At 42.9% G+C, this 13767-nt stretch overlaps 1 protein-coding gene across 1 annotated transcript in view; it reads right to left on the bottom strand.

Moving 5' to 3' along the window:
• LOC149450770 (uncharacterized) overlaps positions 1–10729 on the bottom strand; it is a 50817-nt gene extending 40088 nt beyond the window's left edge. Inside the window, exons 1-3 of the mRNA XM_089691350.1 lie at positions 10607–10729; positions 3655–3759; positions 861–987 (exon numbers count right to left, since the gene is read on the bottom strand). Of these exons, the coding sequence (XP_089547476.1) occupies positions 861–987; positions 3655–3747 (220 nt within the window). The 5' untranslated portion in view covers positions 3748–3759; positions 10607–10729. The remainder of the gene's footprint in view (positions 1–860; positions 988–3654; positions 3760–10606) is intronic.
• Positions 10730–13767: the final 3038 nt, after the last annotated feature.

Raw genomic sequence — 13767 nt, 5'->3', positions numbered from 1 at the left:
CTATTCCCATTAATATATTGAGTCAAGTCTCCATTATTTCTGTATAATTTACTATGATGCCATTTTACAGCTGCACATATATCAGTAAGTGAAAAAGGTAAACAGCCACTACTACTTGCAACATAGTATCAAGCACTGCAGAAAAGAAACATTTGAGTAACAAAATTACTACCATATATATATCTAAACATATACTGACCTAATGAGTGTTGAGCCTTGCAGCCCATCATCCCAATATGCAGTTTAGTACATCCATTTTAAAGGGTAAAAATCATAAATACATTTTTTTTCCAGGGCAAGCAGGTTAGATGTGCAGTGGACAACACCACTGAAAACATCTGCATCACATTTGAGACCTACTGTCTGGTACTTGAGCACCAGTCTGGTTTGTGGAAACCTCTCAAACCAGCTGCAGATTAATGCTGTGCAAATCCAATCATTATAACCCATTAATTTTAGAATCAACGTACACTGCTTTAAGTCTTAAGGGGAAGGGGGAACTTGTGTCATGGAATAAACTTCTATCCAGACCCAAATATTCTAGACTGACAAGGACAGGGCTGTTCCATGGTTGCTGGGGTTAAAAGGTACCAAAGGCCAGCAGGTCTCAAACAAGGGTTTATGGCAAAGCAAGTATGTAACCACATTTTAGTATACTTTCACACAAATCTCTCTGCTTCCCCTCCAACAAAATATACAAGCTCACCATCCTTTAAAGCTGTGCTACAATACTAGGTCATACAGGAGCAGAATCCCCCCTTATTACAACAGTAAGGCATCTTAACTCATGTCATTGTTCAGTCCTTCACATTTTACCAGCAAAAAAGCAAACAAAAAATTGCACTATAAAATTCCTTTACCAGGGAGAGGCTCCAGGGTACATTTGTTCTCACAGGTCTCCATATGCAACTCAAGCTCTTTTTTTGGTACTCTGTGACGAGCATTGAATGGACAGATGGCCAGTCCTTTTGCCACTTCTTTATTGTTCTAGAAGATACACACAATATATAACATTATAAAATGGTTCACTTTTCAGTGTTTACAAGACAACCATGGGTCCATAAACAAAGGTTTATGGATCTACATCCCTATAACCATAGGTTTGTTAAAGCAGTACATAAGGCAGAGTAAAGAGGCCATTAAAAGAAAAGCAGCCTTTGTTGCAATATTTGTTTTCAATCCAAAGTATTCCTCTGTAGTACTTTGCACCTTACGCTAATGGCCAGCATCATTAGATCAACTTCATCTGAGCCCAGACTTTCCTGCACCTGCCTCAACCTGTGACTGGACAGTGAAAGAAAAAAGATAGTGACTAGATCTCAGCTTTAATATTCCTAATGCAGCTATACAACACTGCATGTTCTTAAATACCCTGCCACTTGCCCACCAAAATTACTTCTAATGTGCTTTTTAATTATGTGCAGCTACCAGTTAAAGAATACTCAGGCACCAACCTCTGTCTTCCAACCCAACACTCATACTTCAGATGCTCTTGTCCACAAGGAGATCTGGCATTGTGTGCCATCTATGAAGGAGGGCATTTTACATGAAAAATGCCTGCTGAAATCTACTACTACAATTTCCCAGGAGGGTGCAGACAGGCTTTACTGGCATTATGAGTGTCTAGGCTAGAAGACCTGAGGTGAGTAATTTACTATTTAAAGTGAGTGGTCATAGGAAAAAGGGTTCTATGAGGACAAATACAGATTGGGACTACCCCTACCCAAAAAATGGGCCCCAGAACCTCAGTTGCCAGACAACTAGGATCATTTTCACAGACTGAAAGTACCCTGGTTTGGGTCCAGTCCAAAACTATACCCTACTTTTTAGGTGCAGAGGGTGCATCAACCAGCATATACAAAAAGTTCCTGTTTCAGGCAGTTAACCAATGAATTCCTGACATGGTAGCTTCATTTTATGGAAAAATAGAATTGGGTATTCTCACTGAATATCAGTTAGGGACACTTTACTGACCAGTAATTTAACTGAGCACTAATCTAATGAAGGCATTTATGCCAGCCACTAATGAAGCAGGAAAATACTGACCTCAACAGAAATACCCACCAATATAATAGGAGCATTTACTCCAACTACCAATGTAAACTCATTTACAGGGACCAAAGCAACAGGAGGAATTTATATAGTGACCACCAATGTAAAATCAGGAGTTCACACTGACTAGATTTAACAGTGTAAGTGCCTTGAAAAAGTATTACACCTTGACATTTTCCACATTGTCATGTTACAACTAAACAAAATTATTGGGATTTTGTGATAGACCAACACAAAGTGGTACATATTTGGGAAGTGTAAGGAAAATTAAATTAACATTTTGCACAAATAAATTCTAAAAAGTGTGGCATGCATTTGTATTGAGCTCCCCTGAGTCAATACTGTGTAGAACCACCTTTTGCTGCAATTATAGCTGAAAGTCTTTGGGTAGGTCTCTACCAGATTTGCACAAAAAGCGACATTTTTGCTCATTCTTTGCAAAATAGCTCAAGCTCTGTCAGATTGGATGGAGAGTTTCTGAACAGCAATGGTCAAGTCTTGCAGCAAATTGCCAATTGGATTTAGGTCTGGACTTTGACTGGGCCATTCTAACATGAATATGCTTTGATCTAAAACATTTTATTGTAGCTCTGGCTGTATGTTTAGGGTTGTTGTCCTGGTGGAAGGTGAAACTCTGCCCCAGTCTGATTAAGAAAAGCATCCCCACAACATTATGCTACCACCACTACATTTCACAGTGGGGATGGTGTGTTCAGGGTGATGTGCAGTTTTAGTTTTCCACCATACAGCATTTTGCTTTTAGGCCAAAGTTCAATTTTGGTCTCATCTGATCAGAGCACCTTCTTCCACATGTTTGCTGTGTCCCCAACAAGGCTTCTCACAAACTGCAAATGGGACTGCTTATCGCTTTCAGCAATGGCTTTCTTGCCACTCTTCCATAAAGGCCAGATTTGTGGAGTGCACAACTAATAGTTGTCCTGTGGACAGATTGTCCCACCTGAGCTGTAGATCTCTGCAGTTCCTCCAGAGTTACCATGGGCCACTTGGCAGCTTCTCAGATTAATGCTCTCCTGGCTTGGCCTGTCAGTTTAGGTGGATGGCCATGTCATGGTAGGTTTGCAGTTGTGCCATACCTTTTCCATTTTTGGATGGATGGAACAGTGCTTCATGAGATGTTCAAAGCTTGGAATGTTTTTTTTTTTACCCAACCATGCTTTAAATTTATCCACAACTTTAGCCCTGACCTGTGGTGTTTTCCTTGGCCTTCATGATGCTGTTTGTTCACAAACCTGAGGGCTTCACAAAACAGCTGAATTTATACTGATTAAATTTGGGCGACTTCTAAAGGCAATTGGTTCCACTAGATTTTAACCAGTGGTATCAGAGTAAAGAGGGCTGAACACAAATGCACAGCACACTTCAGATATTCATTTGTCAAAAATTTAAACCCATTTATCATTTTCTGTCCTTCACAATTATGTGCCACTTTTGTTGGTCTATCACATGAAATCCCAATAAAATACATTTATGTTTTTAGTTATTTAAAAAAAAAAAAAGTGGAATGCAAGCTCTGTCCACCACTAGACAACACATTCTGTTGTAATCTACTTTTACATGAAGAGCAGAAAGTTAGACACTCACCACTTTGCACTTTACAATATGGAATGGAAAGCGGCTAGGGCGAATCATGTGGCTTTTGTCATATGGGCACTGGAGGAGATCTTCTGAATCCATTTGGCTAAAAGACTTCAGGGATGAAGGTCAAAATTAGTGAACTTTGTAACCGAGTGTTAAACTTACCCTTATTTCAAACACTATATAAGAGTGGCAGTACAGACCATGGTTGTGCCACAACTTTGAGCAGAAAATGGGGGGGAAAAAAAAAAAAAAAAAAAAAAAATCACAGAACTGTCAAGGCAAGTGTACCTTAGAATTACTTAACTCTATGAAGCCAAAATATCTGCCTACCTTAGGGAAGGTGTAAAACCCCCAAGCTTTTTGCTATCCATGCAATAGTAAGGGAGAGGAAAACTAAGCAGTGGCATACCAAGCAGTTGACAAACTAAGGTTCATGCTTGTGCAGATCAGGCACACAGAAAACTGTATGCATTCCCAACCCACAGGGAATACATGCTCCCAAATTCTAAATAGCACCCTCATGCATCAGCAAAATACCTGTGTTTTTGTTCACACAAAACCACATGGTGCTACAGCACCATATGGTTCTGTGCAGCACATTTGTGGGTAAGGCAGCCTATTGAAATAAATGGGTTACCCTATCCGCAGAACATGGGTCACACAAATGAGAACCCAAGCTAAGTCACTTTAAGAGAACACTTGCAAACAGAATAAAGGTGGTGTAATATTCACAAGAACCAAATTTATGTTTTCAGATGTTTACCGACTCATCAACTGAGGTACCGACCCTTTGTACTTTGTTATGATTCGCAGGCAGGCGTTCAGGAGAGGATTGTGTTAATGGTTGTGAAAAAAAAAAAAAAAAGTCTCAGACTGGTGTGATTTGCATTGTGGGATAACATGATTGGCTATTTATACCATGAGACTTTAGGAAAGTCAGTTTGTTACGGTTTGCATTTTTTGTGAAAAAGTGAGGGTATATGTTCCTCTCTTTCACATGAAGCTGGCTTCTGGAAAGGGGGGGTTCTTTTACTGTTGAAGAGGGCTTTCAGATTCTGATTCTCCCCCCCCCCCCCCCCATTTGCAGATGCCCACAACCACCAGGGGGAAAGAGGCCCTTGTCCTCAGCATGACGACAAGATGCTTTGCAAGGGGCTTCCCCCTGGAAATGTACTCCCCATGTTGAGGGCATGTACCAAATATGGTTGGGGGAGAGGGCAGGGCATAAGCCCACTCCCCCATTCCTTGTATGAAAAGGTCTGGTGTGGATTTTTGGGAGGACATAATGCTACTCTCCCCCCCCCCCCCCTTGATTTCTGCATGAGGTCCCCCTTAACCGATTCCCTGCCACCCTACAGCACAAATGCTGTAGGGCTGAGCAAAATCACACATGAGATTTTGAAGTTCTAGGTGGGGGGCATGTGTGTGCCCCCTACCCAGCTAGAGATTCCCTGCCAGCATCTGGCAATTGCTGAAACACTGACGGGGGAGAGGTCTATATGTAAATACAGATCTCTTCCCTGTCAGTTCCAGCATGCCACTTTGCTCTGCATAGCAGAGCAATACAAAGCAGCATGCTTACACAGTAAATCACAGCATACATAGTAAAACAGCACAGTTAACCCTTTGATTGTCCCAGATATTAACCCCTTCCTGCATGGTGTCAGTGCTCATTATTAGCACTGATCACTGTTAGTGTCACTGGGGATGTCAGTGGCAGTGTCAGAATGCCCACTGCAGTCCCGCTATAAGTCATTGATCTCCACCATTACGAGTAGAAAAAAAACCCAAAAAAATCAACGTTGTATATATACTGCCATTTGTAGATGCTATAACTTTCACATAAACCAATTGACATTGGGATTTATTTTTTATTTTATTTATTTTTTTAAGTGGAGACATGTAGCAGAATACATTTTGGCCTAAATTTGATTAAAATTTTACTGGCTATGTTTTATAGCAATAAGTAAAATATTTCTCTTGTCAAAATTGTTTTTATAGAAAACACAAAAAACCAATTGAAAACTGCAGAGATTATCAAACACCACTGAAAGCAAGCTCTATTTGTGGGGAAATAGAAAGGAATGCATTTAATTTGTAGTTATGAAGTTTAAAGTAATGCAGCACCGTATTGCAAAAAAAAAAAATGGCCTGGTCAGGAAGGGGGGAAAAAATCTTATAGTGGGCAAGTGGTTAAAATCCATACCAGACCCAATGGAAATATCAGACTGGTGGAGCCTGGTGCCCATTAACAGAATGCACCCTTGAGTTACACATACTACTGAAAGTATGAACTGTCCATTCAGTAGCTATGAAGTAGCCAAAAAAAATATATCCCTCTACTTGTGGGAGACAGATTACAATGTCTCACAATTATACAATGTATTGAATACATTGTAACATTTTATGCATTGTGTTCCTGTTAATGTATGGGTTACTAGACTCCAAATCATGTAGAGTTGGGAATAGCCGACAGAGGATGAAACATGCAGGGGTGTTGCCAAGATTGTTTAACACATATGTGCAGCAGCAAATAGGGTGACCTTTAACACCCAAATGCTGCATGTATGTGTCCATGGGCAGTACAGGTTTCTGTACTGAAGAGTACTCACCGCAAGCTTCCAGCACAGACAGAACTATCAGACAGCTCCTGGTCTGTAGTAATGATTGGAAGCTGACGGGACCAGCTCATGATCAAGTGACCACTGACAGCCAATCACAATAGTCACATGATCAGGCAGACCTTCCCACCTCCTTGGCATAATCGCCTAGTTAAAGATGCTCAGGTTGGGTAGAAAGGAGTTACTGTGGCACTTCCTAGGCTTACACTTGCCCACTTGTGGATGCAGGAAATGCACCTGTTCCCGCACTTGCAACCACGTGCAGTCAAATTGTACTGCTCTTATGAAACTTGCAGGGCTGCTATTCATTCCAAATGGTACCTTCATGCATCTCAGCCTAGTGTGTTTGCAGGTAGGGGAACCACAGGGAAATCACATGAGAAAAGATCATGCAGTTTCCTTGCGGCCACATTTTAAAAAGGTGCAAAAACTTTTTTCTGCGGGAAACATGGGTCACGCGGCCTGCAATAGTGTGAACCAAGCCTTAAAGTGGAACGTTAGACAACAAATTACTTCAGGTATAGCCATGTAAAACATTAACCACTTGCCTAATGGGCACTTTTACCCCCTCCCTGCCCAGGGCGATTTTCAGCTTTCAGTGCTGTCGCACTCTGAATGACAATTGTGCGGTAATGCAACACTATCCATATGAAATGGATCTGTCACACAGCTTTCTTTGGTGGTATTTAATAGTCACTGGATGTTTTATTTTTTGCACTTTAAACAAAAAAAGAAAAAAAGAAATCTGAAAAAAAGTTTGTTCCTTTTATAAAATTTTGCAAACTGGTAACTTTTCTCCTTCACTGATGTGCGTTGATGAGGCTGCACTGATAAGGAGGTACTGATATGCAGTACTGGTCACCAGTGCCCAGGGGAGGACTGACCATTTGGAAACTCAGGCACTGCCCAAGGGCCCAGGTCAGTAGGGGGCCCCATGAGATGCCCCTGGTACCCTTCATAGGCTTTTTTGAGTTTGGGCAAGGACACAGGGGCCTCATGATCCCCTACTGCCCAGGGGCCCTATGAGTTGTCAGTCCACCCGTCAGTGCTAATCTTCTCTGACTGCTGCCGGTTATTGGCAATACTTTCCTCACGCTGGGACAGCGTGAGGAAAGTGCTGCTGATAACCGACAACTATTTACTCTGATCTGTCATTGGACACAGATGATCATGTGGTAAAAAGCCACTGATTAGCTTTTTACCTCATCACATGATCAACTGTGTCCATAGGACACAACTATCATGGAGAGCACCAGGTGTGCATCGCTAGGTGCTTTCTGGGAAGACACATTACACCCTCCCATAACTAGACAACTGCACTGTAGCAGCCATGCAGCTGTAGCGCTGTTAGCAAGTGGTTAAACCTATGAGACTAATGTTTAAAATCCAGTATTGCATTGTCTCACCCTGCTATGTGCAGCCTTGCTTGCTATATTTTCAGCACTGTGCTGAGAATAGAAAGCTGTACGTGAGTCACTAGAGGCCAAACTACTGAAAGCCTCAAGATTTAATGCTGCTGAGGGGAGAGGGGAGAGGAGGAGGAGGAAGCAACAGAAAGGACACAAGACTGGTGAATAAGGACAGACTAAGGAAAGAAAATAAAAGCAGGAGAGGTGAGGACAAACTACAGTATACTGCAGGGTAGACAAAAGAATTAAGCTTATGAGCAGTTCTTATCCCTTGATCTTCGCTTCGTCTCCCTTAGCACTCTGCAGCTAGCCTTCCTCTATAGCTGAGCCAAGACATGCTGTACAATCAAGGCTGGAAATGCACATATTTTAAATTGCAGAAAATGCCAGTTTGAGACTGAGGGGGAGAATTCTCAATAAGGAAGTGAGAGCTTGGGCAAGAACAGGAGTAATGCTGGGGGCACTTTACAACACTAATTTTGGTAGCAAAGTTTTTTTGTTAAATATTTCAGATTTCTATAATAAAGTTCCACTCATCTTACCTCTGCCATTAGTGGAAGTTTATAATTTTTCTGTGAGTGGGTACAAGTTTTTGACAGGTACCTACTTCCACTATGTTTGGCTAGGGGAGAAGAATGGAAGTCCTTCCCCCACCTTACCTCCTGGTCCTTCTGTATTGTAATTGTACTGTCCCCCTGTATATGGTTAAGAACTTCTTAAACTGGTGGTGCTGTATAAATCCTGTAGTATAATAACCCTCGCAACCTTCTAATACATGTCATGTCCCAGGAGACTGCGGGATCATTGAGAAAGCACAGCACATCTCATACGTGCGCAGTGGGGAGCCAGCAAGAAGTCACAGCCTGCTTCCCAATCAAGATGGTGACACGTGACCCAAAGACCAGTGAAAAAACAGCCTGGGTTATGACAGCACTGGATCCCTGGGCTAGTAAGTCTGTATATTAACCACTTTAGCACTGCCCACTGTAGTTATACTGCAGACAGGCAGCCCTGTCAGCCAGCATTTCCAGGTATGGGGGGGGGGCGCACACCCACTATCCGATCTATGATGGGATTTGGTACAGCACAAGATGGGCAGCAGGTCCCAGACAATGATTGATGGCCTGGACCTGCTGATCAGCTTAGCAAAAAACAGAACAGAGCTCTGTTTACTAACAGGGCTCTGTACACTGAGCAGCCACATCGTTAGTAAGTAGTAACCCTTTGCTTGTCCCTAGATGTTAACCCCTTTATACAGTATTAGCACTGATCACTGTATTAGGGTCTCTATTGAAGTCACTGACCCTCCCAGCCAACGTTAGCTAACACCAGATTGCCCACCACAGTATCAGTCCCTCTATAAGTCAGTGATCATTACCAGTATAGTGCCAAAGTCACACACACACACACCATAGTTTGTAGAAGCTATAACTTTCACACAAACCAATATACACTTAAAGATTTCTATTTTTAACCAAAGATATGTAGCAGAATACATTCTAGCCTAACCTAAAAAAAAAAATTATATATATATATATTTTTGATTTATTGGATTGGGTTTATAACAAAGGAAAATATAGTCTCAAAATGTTCTTCTCATGTATATAAAAAAAAGTGGTGATCAAATATAAAAAAAACAAACATAGGTTTGTGTACAGTGTTACATGATTTCACAGCTGCCAGTTAAAGTGGTGTAATGCCAAATAAAATGCTGTGGTCATGAAGGGGGGGGGGGGGGGGGGGGGTACAACCTTCCGGCGCTTAACGCAAACCTCTGGCCGACCCCCCCTTGCCTCTTTCACCCCCGCCTCATCTTTCGGTGGTAGCTGCACATTTTAGATACTCACCCAGCCAGTGGATCCAACATTGTCCCCCTGAGATCCTCATGACCGACCACACCTCTGTCCCATGCCAACATCTTTTTGACATCTTCAATAGGCCCACCAGCTCTTTCTAGTTCAACAGGTGGGTGCCCTGACGACATGCTGATAGGCCACCCCCCCTTCCTTTCCTCTATGGAAGGCTATGCCTCTTGGGAGGTGTAACATACAGATCTCAGGAGGCACAGTGGGCAGTGTATGCATCATACACCTAAGGTTTATGTGCAAAGGGACAAAAAACACATACAAGATATAAGGCATGGAGAGAGTGGAAGGAAGTTGTGGAAGAGGCCAAAGGTCCACTTTAAGCGGTGGAATAAGACTTCAGTATTTGTATTCGCTTTTATAAATGCAAAAGTTCCTCTTCATAAGAGAGGTTAGTCAGCAACCCACCACCTCAGTGGGTGTGGCTTAATTCAAGGGGTCAGGGGTACATCTCACATAGACAGGGATCACATGTGCGCATTGGCAGACTGACCATTTGGAAACTCAGGCACTGCCCAAGGGCCCGGGGTCAGTAGGGGGCCCCATGAGATGCCCCTGATAGCTTTTTTCATAAGCTTTTTTGAGTTTGGGCAAGGACACAAGGGCCCCATGATCCCCTATTGCCCAGGGGCCCCATGAGTTGTCAGTCCGCCCCTGCATGTGCGCAACGCACAGACCAGCATACTTTTCTTTGACCACAAAGGCCAAAAACTATGCCCCTCCCCAGTACACGTCTCCGTCACTGGAGCTCAGCTACCACTGCAGTTACTAGTCCAGCAACGGGGTCATGTGACACATCAGCGAACACGAGGAGCCTCCCGCTGACCTGAGCTCCCCTGGTGGCTGACATGGGAATTACAGAACACTGAACTTGAGATGACCAGCACCACACACACTCACAAACCATGGGAACTATATCAGAGGAAAGCATACAGATATTGGACAGACGATAGAGGCCACACCGCCTTGTGATAGGAGAACACAAGGAACTGCATCCTGCGCCGCCTCCCCGGCCGTTCACCCGCCACATTACACAGAACCGGACCGGAGGCGTCCTCACCGTGTACGTCGGAGGAACCGAATCCCTGGGCAGCTATAGAAAGAGAGAGGAGTAGACTGTTGACCTGCCAATTCCTCTACATATAGTCTCCACCCGGAGCTTGTTACTTTAATTGGCTTTCCGAGTGTTACCGTAATTCTCACAGTAGCCGGCCAGTGCTGTGCCGTTATTACCCCGTCAACCCGTCCCCCCTGTCCACACCGGCCTAGCATCTGAGTGGAAAGTTTACGACGTACTGTCATAATCAAAATCTACCACTAGATGTCGTCCTAGCACCACTGTATTCGTACTGAGGGCTGCCACATGCTATTCCCTTCAATTTCCTACATGTAGAAATCTAAATTTTTATATCTATCCATCTATCTTATCTATCTATCTTATCTATCTATCTATCCATCTATCCATCTATCCATCTATCTATCTATCCATCTATCCATCTATCCTATCTATCCATCCATCCATCCATCCATCCATCTATCCTATCTATCCTATCTATCTTATCTATCTATCTATCCATCTATCCATCTATCCATCCATCCATCCATCCTATCTATCCTATCTATCTTATCTATCTTATCTATCTTATCTATCTATCTATCTATCTATCTATCTATCTATCTATCTATCTATCTATCTATCTATCTATGGGTTACCACCTTACCCCTTTAAAACTGAACACATATTAAGGATACAGGTTCTGTAGTTGATTAAGATAGTAATTAAGCTAACTTACTGCCTTTCCTTGCATTAACCACTTGCCCTCCAGAGATTTACCCCCCTTCCTGACCAGGCCATATTTTTTTTGCGATACGGCGCTTTGTTACATTAACTGACAATTGCGCAGTCATGCAACACTGCACCCAAATGAAATTTACGTCCTTTTTTTCCCACAAATAGAGCTTTCTTTTGGTGGTATTTATAAGCAAAAAAAGACTGACAGTTTTGAAAAAAACGATTTTTGACTTTTTGCTATGAAATATGTCCAGTAAAAAAATTAAAAAAATCTAATTTCATCATAAATTTAGGCCAAAATGTATTCTGCTACATGTCTTTGCTAGAAAAAAATCCCAATATGTGTAAATTAGTTGGCTTACATGAAAGTTAAAGTGTTCACAAATGGCGGTATATATACTGGAATTTTTTCTTTCAACTAGTAATGGCTGCGATCAAAGACTTATCGCGGGACTGTGACAGGCAGTCTGACACTGGAGTGAACTGACTGGGTGTCACTGACATCCCCAGTGACACCAATACAGTTATCAGTGCTAATAAAAAGCACACACTGTACTAATGGCACTGGGCAGGAAGGGGTTAACATGTGGGACAATCAAAGGGTTAACTGTGTGCTGTTTTACTATGAGGCTGTGTGCTGTGTTTCACTGTAAGCACACTGCTTTGTATGGCTCTGCTATGCAGAGCCATGCAAAGCAGCTGCAGGAGCATACAGGGGAGACATCTGTGTTGTTTATACACAGGTCTCTCCCCCATCGGAGATACTCGGCGATCACTGGGTGTGATTGACAGCTGAGGCCTCAAATGGCAGTGCAGGTAGGGGTGCTCCTGCCCCCTACCCGGAACTGCAAATCACACATATATATATATATATATATATATATATATATATACATATATGATTTTGCACACCTTGTGGTTTTTCAAATTTTTTAGGGAAAAATACACTTTAATGAATTTTATTGCACACAAACACAATATAATACCCAATTTTTTGGAAAAATGCAAAAGATGAAATTACACTGAATTAACCACTTGCCTATCGGGCACTTATACCCCATTCCTGCCCAGGCCAATTTTCAGCTTTCAGCTCTGTTGCACTTTGACAATTGCGCGGTCATGCAACATTATACCCATATGCAATTTTTATAATTTTTTTCTCACAAATAGAGCTTTCTTTTGGTGGTATTTACTTGCCACTGGGTGTTTTACTTTTTGTGCTATAAACAAAAAAAGAGCAAAATATTTGAAAAAAAAAAGTTTCCTTGTTTCTATTATAAAATTTTGCAAACGGGTAATTTTTCTCCTTCGCTGATGTGCGTTGATGAGGCAGCACTGATGGGCACTGATAGGCGGTACTGATAAGCTGCACTGATGGGAACTGATAGGCGGCACTGATAGGCAGCACTGATAGGTGGCACTGATTGGCACTGTTAGGCAGCACTAATGAGGTGGCACGGATAGGCAGCACTAATAGGTGGCACTGATGATGGGTACTGATAGGCGGCACTGATTGGCACAACTGCTGGGCACTGACTGGTCGCACTGCTGGGCAGCACTGACTGGCGGCACTGTTGGGCTGCACTGATAGGCACTGCTGGGCACAGGTGGGTGGCACTGCTGGGCACAGGTGGGCAGCACTGCTGGGCACAGGTGGGTGGCATCGCTGGACACAGATGGGTTGGCACTGCTGTGCACTTGTGGGCAGTGGTGAGTGGCACTGATGGGCTCCGATCATCAGGGCACTGATCATCAGTGCCCTGTTGATCGGTGCTGATCTCTGCTCTGACAACTGCTGGTTCTTGGCAGTACTTTCCTCACGATCTGACAGCGTATGAAAAGTGCAGTCGAGAACTGGCAATTGCATTTCCCGGTGATCAGCGTGTCATTGGACACGGCTGATCATGTGGTAAAAGGCCGCTGTGATTGACCTTTTACCACATCACGTGATCAGCTGTGTCCGTAGGACACATCGATCACAGAGATCACCAGGTGCGCGCCCCGGGGGCGCGCAGAAGAGCGCATTCTGGGAGGACGTCATATGATGCCCTCCCAGAACTGGCCAGCCACAGTGCAGTCGTCATTTGGCTATCTGCGGTCGGCAACTAGTTAATAGATACCTAACATGTCACGCTTTAAAATTGCTTATGCAATGGTGGCAAACTACGATACTTAAAATTCTCCATAGGCGACGCTTTTTAAATTTTTTACAGGTTATCAGTTTAGAGTTACATAGGAGGTTTGGCACTAGAATTATTGCTCTTGCTCTCACATTCACGATGATACCTCACATGTGTGATGCAATCAGTGTTTACATATGTGGGCAAGACTTACGCATGCGTTCGCATTTGCGCATGGGGCAAATTTAAAAAATGTATTTTACACTTTTATTTTTTTTTTTGTATTAACGTTATTTTTAGCACAAGGGA

The sequence above is a fragment of the Staurois parvus genome, unplaced genomic scaffold, assembly GCF_062004578.1.
Source record: "Staurois parvus isolate SC_StPar_1 unplaced genomic scaffold, SC_StPar_1.0 ptg000562l, whole genome shotgun sequence".
Lineage (NCBI taxonomy): Eukaryota > Metazoa > Chordata > Amphibia > Anura > Ranidae > Staurois > Staurois parvus.
Note: the sequence above shows the minus strand (reverse complement) of the source record. Positions and strands in the feature narration are given on the sequence as shown.